At 42.7% G+C, this 19,691-nt stretch overlaps 1 protein-coding gene across 1 annotated transcript in view; it reads left to right on the top strand.

Moving 5' to 3' along the window:
* The first annotated feature begins 2,858 nt into the window (after positions 1-2,858).
* LOC131198464 (cathepsin D-like) overlaps positions 2,859-19,691 on the top strand; it is a 47,135-nt gene continuing 30,302 nt past the window's right edge. The window contains exons 1-2 of the mRNA XM_058183135.1: positions 2,859-3,026; positions 13,680-13,830. Of these exons, the coding sequence (XP_058039118.1) occupies positions 2,968-3,026; positions 13,680-13,830 (210 nt within the window). The 5' untranslated portion in view covers positions 2,859-2,967. The remainder of the gene's footprint in view (positions 3,027-13,679; positions 13,831-19,691) is intronic.

The following is a 19,691-nucleotide window of genomic DNA, read 5'->3' as shown; positions in this document are numbered from 1 at the left end:
CCATTAACTATTTAATTGTGTTAATTAAATTGCTAATTAACTGTTTTAATTTTATTAATTAAACTGTTAAAAAAGAAAACGAATCAATTAAATATATGGCATAAAACAAAGTACAACAGCAATAGGAGCTCTAACAATGCACATGCTTGGGGCAAAGATATAAATAAAGAAAGTAATAACTCTAGTACAATTACTGAAACAATGACTTTAACAACCAGCCAGTGGGACACCCATACCTCCCAGCCCAAATGAGTATGGAAACCATCAGGTCTTCAATGTTTTGCATAAGATCGACAGGATGTGCCATCCAAATCTCCAGGGAATGCTGTTTCACAGAGCTGGCATGGCAGCAGACATCCATTCTCCCTAAAGTTGGGGAAAAAAACTAACGACAAGTAGTCCTCAACTTAGGATCACAATTGGGACCAGAATTTCTATCGCTGAGCAAAGCAGCTGAGCCACACCTGATTTTACAATCTTTTTTGCCACGGTTGTTAAGTGAATCACTGCAAGTTGTTAAGTGAATCAGGTGGCCATAAAGTGAATTCAGATTTCCCCATTAACTTTGCTTGTTGGAAGCCAGCTGGGAAGATTGCGATTGGCAATTATGTGATCCCAGGATGCTGCTATTGTCATAAATGCATGCCTGTTGCTAAGTGCCCAAATTCTGATCACATGACCTTAAGGATGCTGCGATGCTTTTTAATGCTAGCACCCATCATAAATCACCTTTTTCAATGCTGTTTGAATGGTTGCTAAATGAATGGCTGCAATTTGAGAACTACCTGTAATCATTCGTGACACCTTATGATTTGCTGTGAGCTGCACTAACATAACTTCCTAGGATGAATTGGGACATCCGCACACATGGTCTTGCCCTGAACCTGCAGCATCAGCTCCTGACCTGAGTAATGCCACCTGTGTTATGCCACCTGTGTTCAGCAGCTGAGCTGAGTTAATTTCAGCTCAGCTATGATCAGTGGTAGAATTCAGCTGGTTTGTACCAGTTTGGCAGAACTGGTAGCTAATTTTTTTGTAGAGTTCGTTGAACTGACGCCTAAATGGCCAGACTAGCATGCATTCACATGGCGGCAGCGGAATAAGCAGTATCGGATCTGTGTGTGTGTGTGTAAAGTTACTAAATTAAGTAGGAAAATATAAAGGGGGGGAAGGTAGGGAAAAGGTAGGTCAACAGAGGGACTTTGCCAACTTCCTTTGTAAACACTTTGAGAAGCAGGCCACGGAGTTTTTCCGGTTAGCAAGCAATGCTCAGTTCAGCAAGTGCTCTCGAGCATGCGCCAGAAACCCAAGCAATGTTGCAGAGGACCCTCTTCGCTTGGGGTTTGAAGTTGAGCATTGGGTCAGGTCTTCCCAGGTCCTGGTCCTCCCCATGCCTTCCCATGCCACTGATTTCTGGTTGGCCTGAAGTAGGACTCATGCCTGCCGCTTCTCCTAAAATGGTGGATGAAGGTGACAGCATGGGAAGGATGGCTGGAATGGGCGATGGAACTAGCTGGCGGGAGATTCGGCTCCCGCCTGAGAGTTCATCCCTTGTATTTGGCCAACGGCCACAGCAACATGCATTCCTAAAGGGTCCAAGCAGCTGTGCTCAATAAAAGGACTGTAACCCAGAAATGCCCAGGCTCCAATGCTTTTATTAGCCTACTTTGTTCACACAATAGAGGCTGCTCCTTTATCTTTCTCTAGTTCCTGCTTCTGTTGCCTGCGGTGCCCCCCCCCAAGGGTTTCTTGTCAAATGGGACTGCACAGTTGTGCACTACACAGTGTCATACATTCATGCTGCACAAAGCCCACTTAGACAGGCAAAGAGTTAGGATTTTGAGGAGGGTCAAAGTGGATCCTGGGCGCCGTGCTGCAAAGGAGAAACGGGACATGGAGCGGCTGGTGTGAGGAAAGGAGGAAGAGCTGGGAGAAGAAAGAGGAAAGCAACCTCCTTCTTCCCTCATGCTGGCAGCTCCATTTCCCGTTTCTCCATTGCAATGCAGCGCCCAGGATCAACTTTTTTTTTAGAACAAGTTTTTAATTGATTTTTAGTTCCCCCCCCCATACACATACATAATTTATGAACAGAGTATTGGCCATATCATATCTTAAACAATTCAATATATTCAAATATATTTTACTTAGTTTATCTTAGTAAGATAAACTAAGATAAAGTTTATCTAAAGTTTAGATAAACTAAGATAAACTTTATCCATTATTTTATCAAACTTGGATATGTTTTACAGTTTATCTCAATGGCTAGATTATAGTCTGGTGAAAGAGGGGGGGGGGGAAGAGAATTTTTGTAAGTATAGTACCTATCTCTTTGTGTCCCAGATTTATATAAGCGTAGTTACCTGATTTTGTTTTTTTTTAAAGAAAATAAAAACAGAAAACGGGGGGGGGGATTTCCCAGCTCTTCTCCACTGATTCATATAATAATTTCTGCTGTCAAGTTAATCTCTCTGTCTTGATGGCAAGAGACATATCACACCCACAATGGCTCTATTTGTTTAAGGGCTTCAAGGAAAATCAGACAAACAGGCTTCAAGGAAAATCCACAAACATGGAACCCCACAAGTGCTAACCAAACATTAAGGAGATCTGCTTTCTGACTGACCAAGTTCTCACCTGACAACCAAGGAGATTCAAAGCTATCAAAGTTCACTACTCATTAATCAGAGTGGCAAAGCATTTTTGCTCAGGTGCTCTTAGCCAATTGAAACATGAGCCCCAATAATTACATAGAATAGAGGCGGTAAACCCCAGCTGTCCTAACCAGTCAGGATCTACAACCCACATTCCTGGGCCCTATGGGCGAGGCAATAATGTTACTCCCCAGCCAGTGCAAATATACAACTTCTCCATCCCCAAGAAAAATAATCCAGGTGCAGTCAGGATACACGGAAGGAATTCCTGCTGAAAACTGAACTGAAGGAAACTGAAGGTCTGAACCGACGGAAGATGGGAGGCAGAATCTGGATCATAATGCTGCTGGCAATTGGGATTGAAGGGCAAATCCGGTGAGATAATGCAAGATGGTTATTGAACTCTGGGCTGCAGAGGAGTACCTAGGAATTTAGATCCTCATAGGAGATAGGATAGCCTCTTTTAGTTTCAGATGCTATAGCTGGGCTGGACCATTTACAGTAGTTCCCAACTTCCTGGCTAGCGTGGTGAATTCTGTAAACTGTAGTTCTCACCTTTTGGAGATTATCAGCTTAGGGGGGATTTAGAAACATGTGGCTTTAGGGACCCTGGATTCAGAAAGAAGAATATGATTGCAAAGAATTTGAAGAATTGAGGCTATAGGGGCACACAGCTTGCATTTCAAGGAAGAGGTCCATGGAAGCTACCAACTGTGAACACAGAATATGGGATCTGGGATAGCTAGAGATAATTTGAAAAATAAAGTGCCCTAGCGATTAGAAAGGTGGTCTCTGTGAAGTTAATGTAATGATCTAGTTTTTCCTTTTCTTTGTGCTGGGCTACAGAGGGAGATCCTGGCTGGAAATTGTGGAATTTGTAGTTTCGATAAATCGGGAGATCACCTGATTGTGGAAACTTAGATTAAAATAATAGTTGTCACTCAAAGTTCTCTCTCATGAAGGGTGCTGACAGCTTAACATATGAATCTGTGGCTGTCCATATGTGGTTAGACTCTGACTCCCAACAGCTTTAACCACCATGTTGAGAGTTGTACCTTAGTAATATCTGGAAAAGCAGAAGTTCTGCCACATCTGAATTTCAGTTGTGAGATAGAAAAAAAGGGACTTTCCATCATATGCAGGAAAGGAGGCAAGAGAAATAAAAATGCAGAGATTCCAAATAAAAAATAAAAAGTATATATTGCAGTGTTTCTCACCCTTGGCAGCTGGAAAACGGGTAGACCTCAACTCCCAGAATTCCACAGCCAGCTAGTCTTCAGCTAAGCTGGCTAGGAAATTCTGGGAGTTGAAATACTTCCATCTTCCACTGCCAAGGTTGAGAAACACTGATATACTGAATAACCAGTAGTTGGTAGTAAAAGCACACCCTGCCTTAACAAAGATTTTTTTAAAATGGGAACTCTCAAACACTTGAAAAGAAATGAAATTAAACAGGTTAGAAGAGTAAGATTTTAGCTATAGGACTGGGTTTAAAAATATAAATAAATTCTTTACTTTCCTGAAGTCTATAAAAAGAACAAAACTTGAGAAAACCAGGTTCTTTGGTTCTTTAAAAAAACAAGGGAGGATTAAATTGAATTTTAGGCTTGCAGTTGGCCAGAAAACAAACTGTTGGATTAGGATGCTAATGGCCCCAACTGAGAGTCCCCTCTTAACTGAAAATCCCTCTAACACGTGTCCAGTTTCAAGATGAAACAATGGCCTTGAAATTACCCATCCATATTAAGCAGCTGACTAGCTAAGCAGAAACCTATGGTTCCAAACTCAACTGAGACAGATCACATTTTTACTTAAATTATTGTACAGGCCAATTTGCAAATCCAAATTTACATAAATATACATTTGTCCTCTTTCAGGTTTGTCCATTTTTTTTGATGATAGGTAAGAGTTTTCCTTAGGTTTAATGGAGATTTCTCCCTCTTTTGAAAGAGGTGTGAAATTTCGGATTCCATAGGGTTAGGGTTAGAATTAGGGTTAGAATTCTGGGAGTTAAAGTCCATACAGTTTAAAATTGCCAACAATAAGAAACACTACAGTAGCATGATTACAAAATAAACAAGAGTTGATCTTGACTCAAAAGAGGTGTTGCAACTTTTAATAGCATGTAAATAAATGTGAACTTAATGCAAAGTTGCTACTGTAAGGTACCTTTAGAGCAGGGGTGTCAAACTCAAGGCCCAATGGCCAGATCTGGCCCATAGGGTGCTTAGATCTGGCCCGCAGGGCCACTCTGGAAACAGCGGACTGGCCCGTGATGCCTCTGTCAGCGAAAACGGGACTTGGGGCTGGCGCACGTAGCTGTCCCAGGCTCCGTTTTCAGCTGTGAAGGCTTCCTGCAGCCCTCTACCAGCAAAAATAGAGTGTCCCTCCTGCCCCTCAAGCTCCATTTTCGCTGGCAAGCAAAACAAACAAAAAACAAAACAAAAGGAGAAATGTTTCCCCTTTTGCATTTGAGCATCCAAGAAGAGCCAGGAAAGGAGAAAGGGAAAGAAGAAAGACAAAGAAAAAGAAGGAAAGAGGGAAGGGAGAAGAAAAGAGAAGGAAGAGAGAAGGAAAAAGAAGAAGGAAAGGAAGGAAGGAAGGAAGGAAGGAAGGAAGGAAGGAAGGAAGGAAGGAAGGAAGGAAGGAAGGAAGGAAGGAAGGAAGGAAGGTCCTGCCTTAACACTTGGCCACCAGCAGCCCTGCTGCCCTTTCGCCATCCCCTTGTCTCCTCTTCCTGACCTCTCCTGGTGGTCCCCCATCCTATCGCTGAGGATGCTTTGATTACAAAGCCAGGTCTACTTGTGTTGAGGGGGAGTGGGCTTCCCTCTGACCCACATACTTTGCCCTCCTGCACACACCATGAGCAACATGGCCAAGGAGAACGAAAACAGCAGCATCAGCGTCGAGGAGGAGGTAAGCGCCGCCGGGCACCCCCTCTGGGAAGCGGGGCTGGGTTGGGCTGGGCTGTGAGGTCCCAATGCCCTGGAGCTTGAGGGCTGGACCAGGTGCTTGCTCTCCGCTGCCTAGGGCTCTGGACAGCCTGCGCCACTGTCCAGGGGTCCTCCATGTGGCCTGAGATGGACAACGAAGCTCCTCTAAAGGACAAGGGTTTGATGCTCTCTATGGTCTCACCTTCTTCCACTGGATCTCTCCAGCCCCACCTGGGCCTGAATCAAAATCAAACACAACCCTGATGTGGCCCTCAATGAAATAGAGTTTGACACCCCTGCTTTAGAGGATATTGAAAATCCTCATTATCCCATTTATGATAGGTCTGGAGTCTCTTGGATATCAACAATACATTATTTTACTGGATATTAGGAATAGAAAGAGAAATACTAGTGGTTGTTCTTGTTGTTGTTTTTTAATTTGGTGAATTTTGTGCATTTTTCCGTGTCTCCATCCATCCATCAGACAAATTAGGAAAACAAGTTCTAAAGTAACAATTAACAGAAATCCATTGTAGTATCAACTCTGGAAAAAAATGGTTAAATATATTTTGTTCTTTAACCTAAATAAAAACAAAGAAGCTATGAAATAAATACACAGGGTACCCATAGACTAGTTCGCAAATACTGTAAAGTATTCTGCTGAATAGAAGCTAGAATATCAGGATTAGGCGGAGATTTAGTGTGATTTGCAAATGCTATGCAGAATTTTCTTGATGTCTTGAGCATGAAACTAATACATCCAGAAATGTCTTAAAATGAAAAAAACAAAACATTTCTTTATAAAATAATAATTAAAAAGAAAAGAATTAAACTCAGAAATTTCTGCCCCTAAAGACATTCAAGGAAAACTAGTAACAGAGCTTGATTTTTACAATGATCACACTTCGCAACGCTTGTCCTCATTTGCACATTAGAAATGCCTGCCATATCTGGTTCATATTAGGGACCTAATCAGAAGCATTAGATCCAACTGACTATATTTGAAATCAACTCACTATTGTACTAAAACAGGAGTAGGAAATAATTTCCCTCTCAAAAATTGCAGGAGGAAAACAAACAAAACACAACAATAACACAACTTGTTATTGAGGGCCTGCCTTAACAAGGGGTCTTGGGACCCGGAGAGGTGGCATGCGATGAAGAAGAACCTCTGGGGATTTGTAAATAGGTTTTTTAAAAAAGGTCTTTTAAAGGGGGGGAGGGAAGAGACGGGTGGGGGGAAAACCCGTCGGGGAGGGAATGTCCAGTCCTGGGGTTTGTTCACGGTGTTTCTTCATCTGGTCCGAGGACGGGGGGGGGGAGGGCTGTGTTCCAGGTGTTGAGGGCCGTTCCATCTGTACGGTAAGTGGGAGGGGCAGATATGGCGGAAGCAAGGGGCTGTATCATTTGTTGGGAGCACGTGCTCGCTGTTTAAAAGCGATCACGTGCTCCGGCCCCTTAGTCCTTACCCGTTCCCTGGAAGGTCAAGATCCTCAGAGCTTGGGCCTCCAGTTGATATTGTGCAATGCCCGGTCCGTGGTCAATAAGGCCCCCCTGATCTGCGATCTTATTCAGGGGGAGTCCGCGGACTTTATGGGCATTAAGGAGACCTGGCTTGGCACAGAAGGGGGTGTACCCCTGGTCGAACTGTGCCCTCCGGGATTCCGAGCATTCCATCAACCGAGGGCCCAGGGTAGGGGTGGAGGGATGGTGGTTGTGATGAGGGAAGGTCTGGAGCTGAGAGAGTCCACTGTGCCTCAGATAGCCGGTTGTAAATCCCTCCTTGTGAAGTGGGGCCATAGGAATCAGATGGGTCTGTTGATCACGTACCTGGCTCCTTGCTGCATGACTACAGCCCTGCCTGAGCTACTGGAGGTGCTTGCCGGAGTGGCGGTTGAGATTCCCAGACTTTTGGTCATGGGGGATTTCAACTTGCCATCGGCCGTCTTGTCCTCAACGGTGGTCCAGGAGTTCCAGGCTTCCATGACGGCCTTGGACCTGATTCAAGTAACTGATGGCCCTACACACACTGGGGGGTCCACACTGGATATGATTTATATCTCTGGACAGTGGTTTAATGATCTGGTATTAGGAGATTTAGTGACGGAACCTGTGTCATGGTCAGATCATTTTCTCCTCTGCCTAGACTTTCAGACCGCCGCTCACCACCGCAGGGAGACGGAACCAATGCGTTGGTTCCGTCCCAGGCGCCTGATGGACCCCGGGAAGTTCCTGACGGAGCTTGGGTTGTTCCCTGAGGATCTTGCCCACGGCATGACCGAAGAACTAGTTGCGGCCTGGGAACAGGCCGCAGCTGGGGCTTTGGACCATGTCGTGCCTTTGCGGCCTCTGACCCGGCGCAGATCTCAATTGGCTCCTTGGTTCTTTGAGGAGCTGAGAGAGATGAAACACCGGAGAAGACGCCTAGAGAGTACCTGGAGGTCCAGCCGTTCCGAGGCTGATCGGACACTAGTTAGGTCTTTCTCAAAGACCTACCTAGTGGCACTGAGGGAGGTGAAACATTTCTACGTTTCCACCCTCATTGCGTCGGCAGATAACCGCCCGGCCGCCCTGTTTCGGGTGACCCGCTCTCTCCTACATCAGGAGGGGCAGGATGACCCCTTGCAGGGACATGCCGAGGAGTTTAGTGGTTATCTATATGATAAAATCGCTCAGCTCCGGGATAGTTTGGACCAAAATTGTGATGATCCAGGTGAGATGATGGAGACGCGTCTTGTCGATGTTGTTTGGGATGAGTTTGATTCTGTGGCTCTCGAGGATGTAGACAGGCTACTGGGGAGGTTACATGCCACCACATGTTTACTGGACCCTCCTGGCTGGTGCTGGCCACTCAGGAGGTGACACGAGGCTGGCTCCGGGGAATTATAAATGCTTCATTGTTGGAAGGGGTTTTCCCCGCTGCCTTGAAAGAGGCGGTGGTGAGACCCCTCCTCAAGAAGCCTTCCCTGGACCCAGCTATTTTGGGAAATTATCGTCCAGTCTCCAACCTTCGCTTTGTGGCAAAGGTTGTAGAGAGTGTGGTGGCATGGCAGCTTCCCCAGTACCTGGATGAAGCTGTCTATCTAGACCCGTTCCAGTCCGGCTTCCGGTCCAGATATAGTACGGAGACAGCTTTGGTCGCGTTGGTGGATGACCTCTGGAGGGCCAGGGATAGGGGTTGTTCCTCTGCCCTGGTCCTGTTAGATCTCTCAGCGGCTTTTGATACCATCGACCATGGTATCCTGCTGCACCGGTTGGAGAGTTTGGGAGTTGGAGGCACCGTTTATTGGTGGTTCTCCTCCTATCTCTCTGACCGGTCGCAGACGGTGTTGACAGGAGGGCAGAGATCGAACGCGAGGCGCCTTACTTGTGGGGTGCCTCAGGGGTCGATTCTCTCGCCTCTCCTGTTCAACATCTATATGAAGCCGTTGGGTGATGTCATCAGTGGCTTTGGGGTGAGTTACCAGCTGTACGCTGACGATACGCAGCTGTACTTTTCCACCCCGGGCCACCCCAACGAAGCTGTCGAAGTGCTTTCCCGGTGCCTGGAAGCCGTACGGGTCTGGATGGAGAGAAACAGACTCAAGCTCATTCCCTCCAAGACGGAGTGGCTGTGGATGCCGGCACCCCGGTACAGTCAGCTGCAACCGCAGCTGACTGTTGGGGGCGAGTCATTGGCCCCAACAGAAAGGGTGCGCAACTTGGACATTCTCCTGGGTGGACGACTGTCGTTTGAAGATCATTTGGCAGCCGTCTCCAGGAGAGCTTTTTACCAGGTCCACCTGGTTCGCCAGTTGCGCCCCTTCCTTGACCAGGATGCCTTATGCACGGTCACTCATGCTCTTGTCATTTCTCGTCTGGATTATTGCAATGCTCTCTACATGGGGCTACCCCTGAAGTGCACTCGGAGGTTTCAGTTAGTTCAGAATGCAGCTGCGCGGGTGATTGAGGGAGCCACACGTTGCTTCCGTGTAACACCGCTCCTGCGTAGTCTGCACTGGCTACCTGTGGTCTTTCGGGTGTGCTTCAAGGTGTTGGTTACCACCTTTAAAGTGCTCCATGGCTTAGGGCCTGGGTACTTACGGGACCGCCTGCTGTTACCTTATGCCTCCCACCGACCCATACGCTCACACAGAGAGGGTCTTCTCAGGGTGCCGTCCGCCAAGCAATGTCGGCTGGTGGCCCCCAGGGGAAGGGCCTTCTCTGTTGGAGCACCTACCCTCTGGAACAAACTTCCCCCTGGTTTGCATCAATTACCTGACCTTCGGACCTTTCGCCGTGAATTGAAAACGCACTTGTTTATCCAAGCGGGACTGGCTTAATTTTTTAAACTTTTGAATTTTAATAATTTTAATTGGGGTATTTTATGAATTTTATGGGTCAAATTTGACGGTTTTAAATTTTCGGCCATTTATAGAATATGTCATTTAAATTTTTGTTTTAATTTGTATATTGTACTGTTTTTTAATCGGGCTGTACACCGCCCTGAGTCCTTCGGGAGAAGGGCGGTATAAAAATCTAAATAATAAATAAATAATAAAATAAATAAATTGACCAATTTATTATGTAATTATATTAGTTATTTGTAAGGTAGGTGCTATTTGTTGGAAAACCTGAAGGACCAAGCTGAGGACAAATTCTCCTATGTGGTCACTGAGAGTGACACTGATCTGATGACACATAATCAAATCAATCAAGTCTTTATTGTTAGGTGAGGGACAAGAGAAGAGGTTGCCAAGCTTTCAGATTTTGATCATGTGTCTATGGGGATGCTGTGAGAGACACAAGTGTGAGGACCAGGCATAAGTCACTTTTTCAGTGCCGTTGTAACTTTGAACGGCCTCTAAATGAATATTTGTAAGTTGAAGACTTTGTTTATTGCTATATGCTTAAACAGTGATACTGAGTAGCCATTAGCGTTCATATCGACAATGGATGGGAAATCTTTTGTAGACTGGATGCTGCACCTGACATTTGAACACAGGCAGACCGGGGATGTAAAGTCAGTGGGGTCATGACTCATATATCAGGGGTGTGTGTGTGTCCAGAACTGATGTGGGGTCTTTTCAGTTTGGGAAATGAATATTTGAAATTGGTGGGGGGCTTTTTTCAGAATGTGATTAACCCACTTTTAGGTTTTGCTACAGCAGTTACAAGCATCTATAGCTGGCCTTTGCTCAATATGGGGAAAAAAACTATGTAGGATCAGACGAAGTTAGTATTTATAGGGTGACTAACTAAAAAAATTCCCAAATAAGACAATATCATTTTTGCACCATTGCCAAGAAAAGTTCACAGTCACATTCACGAAGATGTGTTTACTTCAAGGGAGACTTACTTTTAAAGTTTAATTTTAAATGTTACGGTTTACAATACTTGTCCTGTGATTTTCCTACCTCAAAAAGCCAGTCAGTGTAAAACAACATTTTTTTTGTAGTTGTAGTCTGATCTTTGGAAGTTGCAATCAAATCTGGTAGCTTCATGTAGTGGTAGGGGCCTTAAGATACCTATAACTGCATAAGTAATCACTGTCTTATCCATGGCTTAGATCACACAACATACTAAACCAAAACAGTCATCTTATGTCTTAATGCAGTATGTGAAGCCAACCTACAACTAACCCTGGAATGGGAGGAAGCTCAAGAAACTCACCTGCTCTTTCTCTCAGGGAATAAGAAAGATATGGGGTGCTGCTTGCGTATGACAACTACCCTGTTTCCCCAAAAATAAGACCCAACTGGAAAACAAGCCCTAATATGTTTTTTTCAGGATACCCATAATATAAATTCTAACCCAAAAATAAGCCCCAGTTAAGATTGTCAGCCAGATGGATGCATTTAGTACCGTACTTCTCCAAAAATAAGACTTAACCAGAAAATAAGCCCTAACATGTCTTTTGTAGAAAAAATTAATATAAGACCCAGTCTTATTTTAGGGGAAACATAGTAAGTGTTAGAAATTCTGTTTATATAAAGCACCACAGAGCAAACAAAGAATACTGTCACCATGTGCTTTACTACTCAACTATTTAACTATAACAGGAAACAGGAAACTCTACTTAAAACAAAAGAGCATTGAGTATACACCATAGATCCAAACTTGTAAATACTGCCATCTACTGGCTGAATACTACTGTAGGTGTTGCATAGAAATACATTCCAACAATGAATTCCAATACTAAGCAATACTGGTAGTCCTTGTTTAGTGATCATTGAAAGCAACAATGACACTGAAGAAGTAACTTATGACTGGTTCTCACACTTTTGTAACTTTTCACCATCACAGCATTCCCACGGTCATGTGATCAAAATTTGGGCCCTTGACAACTGGCATGTATTTACTACGGTTACTTGTTGCTAGTTGCAACTTCCCCAGCTAGCTTCTGACAAGCAAAGTCAATGGGAGAAGCTGCACTCGCAGAACAACTGCAGTGATTTGCTTAACAATGGTGGCAAAAAAAGGCTGTAAAATTGGGTGTGACTCACTTAACAACCATCTTGTTTAATAACAGAAATTCTGATGCCAATTGTGGTTGTAAATCAAGGACTACTCATACTTGGAACTGGAGCATTTTCAGGGTTATCATCGAATCAATCTGTCTTTTTTTTGGGGGGGGGGGACATTCCCTTTTGGGAAACAAGCACCATGGATTTGCCCAAGCTGGATGCCATTAAGCATGGGATGTAACTGACTCCCTGATTGAAGATTCCCCCTCCTGCTCTAAAATAATAAAAATCAAATATTTCTGAGATCTATGATTCAGGGATGTTGTAGATGTACAGTGAGGCAGCAATCTAGTTCTGCCAGCCAATTCCTGGTAAGATATATGAACAAAGCAAAGAGTACCAGTTCAATACACGTTCCTGTATGTTGAAGAGATAACTTGATAACACAACCCAATTCTTCCAGAATAACCCTATTTGCATCTACCAGTTCTGGCTCATCTTCCTCCCTAAAAATCAGTTGCAAATGATAAAAAACAAGAGATTGACTAGCGTTTGATTCCTCCCAGCTGGTTATGAGAAGACACCTGGTGTCTTATGAAGTGTCAACCTAGTACCAGAACACACCAGTCTATGGCTTACTCAACACTGATTAGGGATACTAGGTAGCTACAATTAGTTCATCTGCCCATCCCTGTTGCTGCCTACAGGTGGGTGATGCCCAAGTATCAGTGTTAATTAAAAAATCTCTCACTACAAGTGTAAGGATTTATCTCCCTCCTTTTATGGCTAATATTCTCTCATGTGGGTTGGTGAGAGATGGTTGAGGAATGTTGGATGAAAAATGCCAAGCTAACTCTACAGAGTTCTGAACACAGTAATGCCAGATGGACAAGAAATTTATGACTCTAATTCAATGATTTAAAATCCCAATCCAAGAAAATAAGAAACTCTAGAGTTTGATTTGCCTGTTTTTCTTTTGAAATATTCTTGTATCTTAAACATCTGTCCAAACAGCACACATTACAAGAAAGCAAACCTTGCTTGAATCTATTTCATCCTACAGCAGAATCTTGTTTCATTTTTCATAGCTCAGCAGGTAGTGTGAATCTGATCAACTATGGGTTTTTTCTAATAAATTTTAGGACCATTTTTAGGACCATTTGACCAAATAAAATAATTTTAGTTTGTAGAAAGGTGTCTGTACACCTTTCATCATCCAGAGAACTGTATTTCATAAGGAGAGAGGCTGCAAATAATCCAGTTTAAAGTGAGGAAGAATGCTAAGTGGTAAAAGGGTTACCTTAAATCCCACCCCCTCCATAAGAAAAGAATCCATATCTTCAGTTGTACCTAATTTGGGGGGGCCGCTGGGAAATCATGTGAATCTACTAGGATTTATATTTTTCATTTCTGTCCTAGATTTTTGTCAATCATTAGGCCCATTGACTTTTTATTTATTTTGTCACAACAGTATATATAAGCATAAGCATGAAGTAACTGAATAATATATAAGCATATATATGAGTATAAGTATGAAATAACCATGTAAATTGGATATAATTATAATGGTGGTGACTGATGGCAAGAATATCACACCCTCCATTACTTTTAACTCCCCCCTCTTCTATCTGCTTTCTATTCCCTGGCAGGATCCCTCTGCAGAAATTTCCATCTGTCCGAAACCGGTTTGGCCAGTCAGGGCTTCCCATCGCTGAAGTATTAAGGCGAGGTGGATTCAGGACCGGAAACCCACCAGCTACAGCTTCTGTCACTCACCAGCGTCTCCACAACTACATGGATGTATGTTTTCTTAATAGAGGGCATAAACTTATGATTAAATTTCAAAGTGTTGCAGTGGTAAATGAAGAGCCTCTGAACCCAAGTATGATGATGCCAAAATACCAAAACCTGGGGGGTGAAATCATTGGATAAATTTGAGGAGATTCAAGCCCATCCTCAACTATGGAAATGTCAACTCTTCCAGCCCAACCTACTCTGTGGAGCTATTGTTGTGGAATAAATTGAAGAGAGACCCTATGTAAACTACCATGAGCTTTTGGAAGAAAAGCAAGTTACAAATCTATCAAATAAATTAATGGGTCTATGAGGGAAGGAAACTTAGCTGCTGGATAGAGTCTCAAGAACTGTGTCTTTTTTCAAGCCATACAGAGATAACCCACAGTGGTTTTATTGTGGTTAGGTGTATTATTGGAATTCAGTCACTGTAGTTAGTGAATTGCTTGGCTTCTTCTTGCCCCTTATAATACTCAACAGATGACACTTCAACAAACAGTAATGTTGTGAGATGTACTGTATAAACCAGCTAACTAACCAAATGTAAGTGTTGCTGGGTTAAACATAGGAACCTTACAGATAGTTCTCAACTTACAACTTCAGTTGGGATTGAAATCCAATCATAAATTATTACACTTGTAAGTCAAGATACGCATATGACCTGATCCATTGTTTTTATAGCGGTCCTCAAGCAAATCACCACAGTTAAGTGAAGTTAAGTAAAGTGAACCCTGGCAAAAATGTTGCAAACATGGTCATGTGATGACCATGGGATGCTGCGATTAGTCATAAAAATGAACCAGTTGCTAAGCACTCAAAATGCAGGACCACAGGGAGGAGGAGATATTTTTCAATGGCCAGAAGTTCTTTACTGCCATAAAGTATCCATTCCAAACCCTAAACCTAACCCTCACTCTTAATGACCACAGAGATAGAACTTCTCTAGGATGATCTATCCCCAACATGGTTCTTCAGGTCTCCCAATGGTGCACCTAGTGCCATTGTAACTGAGTCCATCCTCCTTGCTCTTGGTCACACTTTTTGTTTTTTCTTCCACTTTTGTTGGAAGGCTTCCTGTGAGAACTAAGTCTTTGCATAATGTGTCCAAAATATGATAACTTGAACTCGATCAAGTACTTGTGCCTTGGGTAAAAACTTTGTTTTCTTTTTGTTTTCTTCTTGTTTATGGTATTCTGAGGTGTCTTCTCCCAACACCAAAGTTCAAAATAATCAATAATCTCTCTATCCTGCATCTTCAAAGTCTAACTTTAATTTCCATAACATGTCACAGAGAAAATCATTTCAAGCACAATTCTGATCTTTGTACATATAGACACATCCCAGCATACAGTATGAATATATTTTTCTGGTCTTCATTGATATCCTAACAAAATGCTAGCCTGTGAAATATTTCTTGAGTGTTACTTTTCTATTGTTTGCTCACTGTAGAAAAGCAGAAACCATCTGCTACATCAATAGCAGCATTGTTCATAAAGGTCATAAAACAGGGCAAAACTCACAATAAATGTTTTGCTTAGCAACAGATATTTTGGGCTCAATTGCGGTTCTAAATTGAAGACTACCTGTATACACTCATGTTCTTCCAATCCAGCTTCACTGAATATATGTTTGCTATAAATCCAGTTCCCTTTGCTATGTTCTGTACAGACTGTGGCTTCCAGTCCTGTATATAAATTTTGCATGGGACCAGTAAATTGTTCTAGGATTTCTGCTTTTCTCAAGAAATACCACAATTGGACATGGTTGACACAATCAAAAGGTCTTTCTATAATCAATTAAGCACATACTGACTTTTTTTCTAGTAAGCAACAGCAATAAACTTTCTTGGTCCTCAGATTTTTGTAAACCTAGACTCTGTCCATGCAGGCCTCTAATCTGAATGATCTGGGTGATCCTAAATACTATTTTGCTAGTATGTGCAATCAAGGATATTGTACAATAGTTTGCATGCCCTCTCAGGTCTCCTTTCTTTGATATTGGTAATAGATTAATCTTTTCCAATCTCTTTACCATTTTGTCTTTCTCCAGATTTGCTGGCATATTTTGGTTAGAACCTTTACAGATTCTTCAAAGTGTTGATTTAATTCCATATTTTAGTACTAGAGATTCTTGGAAATACCTTGAAAAATTTATTTGTTGTTGAGATCCCTAAATTCCTCTCATCTTTCTCTAATCTTCTTTGAATCAGTTACTGTATGTACATTGACATCCTTTACCATATTAATTTAAGCCTCCTTCTGAGTTTGGAAATATTTTGAAAGATTTTCCTTGGGTTTCTTTGTCAGCTTCTATCTTCAATGTCTTTGTAGATATACAGGTAGTCCTTGAGTTATGAATGTGTTGGAATCTGCCCATTCCATTCCATTACCTGGATCCGTGGGAGTGAATCTCATACCTTGAATGAGATCACTCCCTGCTTTCGCCCACACATTCGCTAATTTAATGCGTGGGCGAATGCATGGTTCATTAAGTGCACATGTGGTATCTCAGGGTGGGGAAGACCGGGGAGTGGGGGGGGGGGCTAGTGATGGAACAGGCCCTAAGGCCTCCCCAACCCACTAATATACCTCATGCTTCCCCCTTTCTGCTGCACCGGACTCACTTACCTTGCAAAGATCTGTCTCCTCTCTGCTACGGTTTCTTTCCCTTTGAGGGAGAGGAGAGCACCTGGACACGAAAAGTGTTTGCGGCACCTGTCTCCTACTCCTCTCCCCTCCTTCAACTCCTTTCTGCCACCACTGGGACAATTTTTGCCCATGGAGCCTTTGAAAACAGAGGGATTCACTCTGTTTTGAAACACCCTATAGACACCTATGAGGCCTTTGAAAATGAAGGGATTTGCGTGGTTCAGCTGCGATCGTCAGAGCCTTTTTTTTAACCTTTTAAAAGCATTTTTTTTTACAACCCCTTTGGCCAAAGAGGTGTTTTCTTCTTTTTTTTTTGCTACTGGTTCTCCGAACCACCTGCCGCTATCGCTACCGGATCGGCCAATCCAGTCCGAAATGGGAGTATTTCACCTCTGCCTTGGGGGCATTTCAAAAGGGAGTGAATCCCTCTGTTTTCAAAAGCCCCATTTGCACGCTGATGAAGCTTCCAGTCTCCATCAGATCTCTGTCTGGATAAAAGTGTCCTAGTGCAGGGGTGAAATTCTACTGGTTTGAAGCGGTTTGGCTGAACTGGTAGCAATGGCGGGTGATGGTTTGGAGAACCGGTAGCAACGGCAGCGCAAGGGTCTGCCCACCCCCCTGGTTTTAACCAGGAAGTAACCTGTTTTTTACCCTCTGCGCATGAGCAGAAAGGTTTGCACATGTGCAGAGGGTCTGCGTGTGCACATGCACTTCCAAATTGGTAGGGAAGGTAAGTAGATTTTCACCCCTATCCCAGTGGTGGCGGAAAGGAGTTGGGTGGGGGGGAGCAGGAGACAGGCACCGCAAACACTTTTCATGCTGAGAATGAAAGTTTCTGGGGTCCGTGATTTCATGCAAAAGAGGGCGGGTGCCTAGGCTCGTGCGATATTATGGCATCCAGGAACTTCCATCAACTCTCATCTCCCTCAAAAGCAAAGAAACCACGGCAAAGAGGAGACAGATATTGTAGGGTAAATCAGTCCGGCGCCGAAGGATGGGAGGGGAAGAAGTTGTGGGGAGCGGGGACTGGGGCAATAGGGTGAATGTTGGAGACCCCTGCAGTCATTCGTAAGGGTGACTAATAGCTGTGGTGCTGCAACATTTGTAATTTTGGGACTTGCTTGTAAACACTAGGGGGGGGCTTATCTTGTACCTTTGAATGGGCACTAAATGAATGCTCGTAATCCGGGGATTAGTTGTAATGACAAATACTGTTTTTTGTCTCCTTAACAGTTCTCTGAATATCTTTGTTACGTTCCTTCCTAAAATATTTATCTTTCTTGGCTTTGCTTCTTGGTAATTTTCATCCTTTGTTCTGAAATCCAACAGTTTTATTCTGTTTCTTCATCTTTGGCAATCTCTTTTTATATAATCCTTCTTTAAATTTATTCCACAGTTTCTCTAGCTATTTTATCAATGAGGTTCAGGATTATGGAAAGTGGCTGGCTTTGTTTTTCTAATGTGTTTGGCTTGGAATTTGCACAATATTGGTTGGTTGAAGAGTGGGCTAGCAATGAAGAGATTATAGGATTGGCAGACAGAGATTAGTCATTTTCCTGCTTAATGTTTGTTTCCTGGATTATACAAACCAGTTGTGGTTTTTTCCTACTCTCTGCAGCTTCCAACCACAGTCAGCATATCTAGTTTGCATGTTCTATAAATCTCAAACTAAACTTAACCTTAAAACTTGTCTTCTTTTTCTGCATCAGTGATTGGAGCATGAATTTAGATAATAATCACAATATTAAACTGTTGTCCATGTTGTCCTATTAAATTTACCTGGTTATTAATTATATTGTTCCCAAGTACAGGTAGTCCTTAATTTACAACCGGTCACTTAATGACCATTCAAAGCTCTGACACACCTGTTTGTTAGATTACTTATAATTAGATTCGAGATTCCAACAGTCAGGCCCCTTATTCAGTCATAATTGGAGGACTGCTTGTACTATTCCTTTCTATAAAAGCAAGGGCATTCCTTCTTTGCTTTTCATGTCCTGAATAGTTAAAAGTAAGATCTTCTGATTCTCCAATTCTTTCCAATTTACTGATGCCTAGTATGTTATTTATATGCAGTTCATTTCATATCTCTGTATCAAACTTTTCTATGTTCATGATTCTTGCATTCCATATTCCTATTGTCAATTCTTTTTTGCTGCTTCAGATTTTCTTTTCCTGCATGACATCAGCAACTAAACATCTGGAAGGCAACTTCCAATCTAACACTATCATAAACATCATTAGTGTTCAGAAATATCCTCACTAGTATATCAGGTACAATTTGACCTCGGGTGCTCATCATTCAGGCACTACGACATCAATCACTTCTATCTTATTTATCCATGTAGTTTTTCATAGTAAAATGCAGAAGTCGCTGACCACTGCCTTCTCTAACACAGCTTAAAATGATGCCCTTCCTGTTGTGGTTAAGGTGATCACCCATCTCCAGCATCTTCTTGTATTGCTGCAATTGAATTTAGGTGCCTGCTATTTTTAGTTGGGTAGCTGGAGTGACCTAAGGTGACCTTAATGAAAGAATACACTTGGCATACATTCCTCCAAAGAACATCACTTACCCTGCCATAATGAGGCAGGATTCAAAGATATCTACTACTAGAAAGAGGGTAAATCCTTGGTTCTAGATAATTTTAAAATAACCTTAATATTCCACCCTCCCAATCAAGCAAATTCAGATAAAAACCTTTAATTCCCATTTTGATTGCCATCTGAAAAACAAAAGACCAATATGCTAAAAAATCTGTCAATTAAATGTTGCAGTATGGGAGAATCAGCTGTGCTCTGTTCTCCTCAAGAATTTTGTATTTATTTCTTCTCCTTCTCATGCTAACGGGTTTTTTTCTGTTGACTTTGTCATGTAATTACTGAGCATGCTTGTTCCTCATTTGCTGTTCTTCTCCTTTTCCTCTTCTTTAAGATTAATGTTTCTGAAGTGCTTGAATTCTTCTGCAAATGTCAGTTTTTCTGTGTCTGGTGCTATATCTCTGTTTTGCCTTTGGCGATTGCCATATTGGATACAAAAAGATTGGCACTCAGAATGAGTTTGTTATTGGTGTAGTTACTTAATTTACAATTACATTTCCCCCCCCCCAGACCAGTGTTTCTCTTTTTTTTTTTTTTTTTTAATTCAAAAAGTTTTACAAAAATTTTTCCCCTTCCCCCCTCCTCCCTCCTTCGCAACCCTCCCCCGACTTCCCGGAA

The sequence above is a fragment of the Ahaetulla prasina genome, chromosome 4, assembly GCF_028640845.1.
Source record: "Ahaetulla prasina isolate Xishuangbanna chromosome 4, ASM2864084v1, whole genome shotgun sequence".
NCBI classification, from domain to species: domain Eukaryota; kingdom Metazoa; phylum Chordata; class Lepidosauria; order Squamata; family Colubridae; genus Ahaetulla; species Ahaetulla prasina.
Note: the sequence above shows the minus strand (reverse complement) of the source record. Positions and strands in the feature narration are given on the sequence as shown.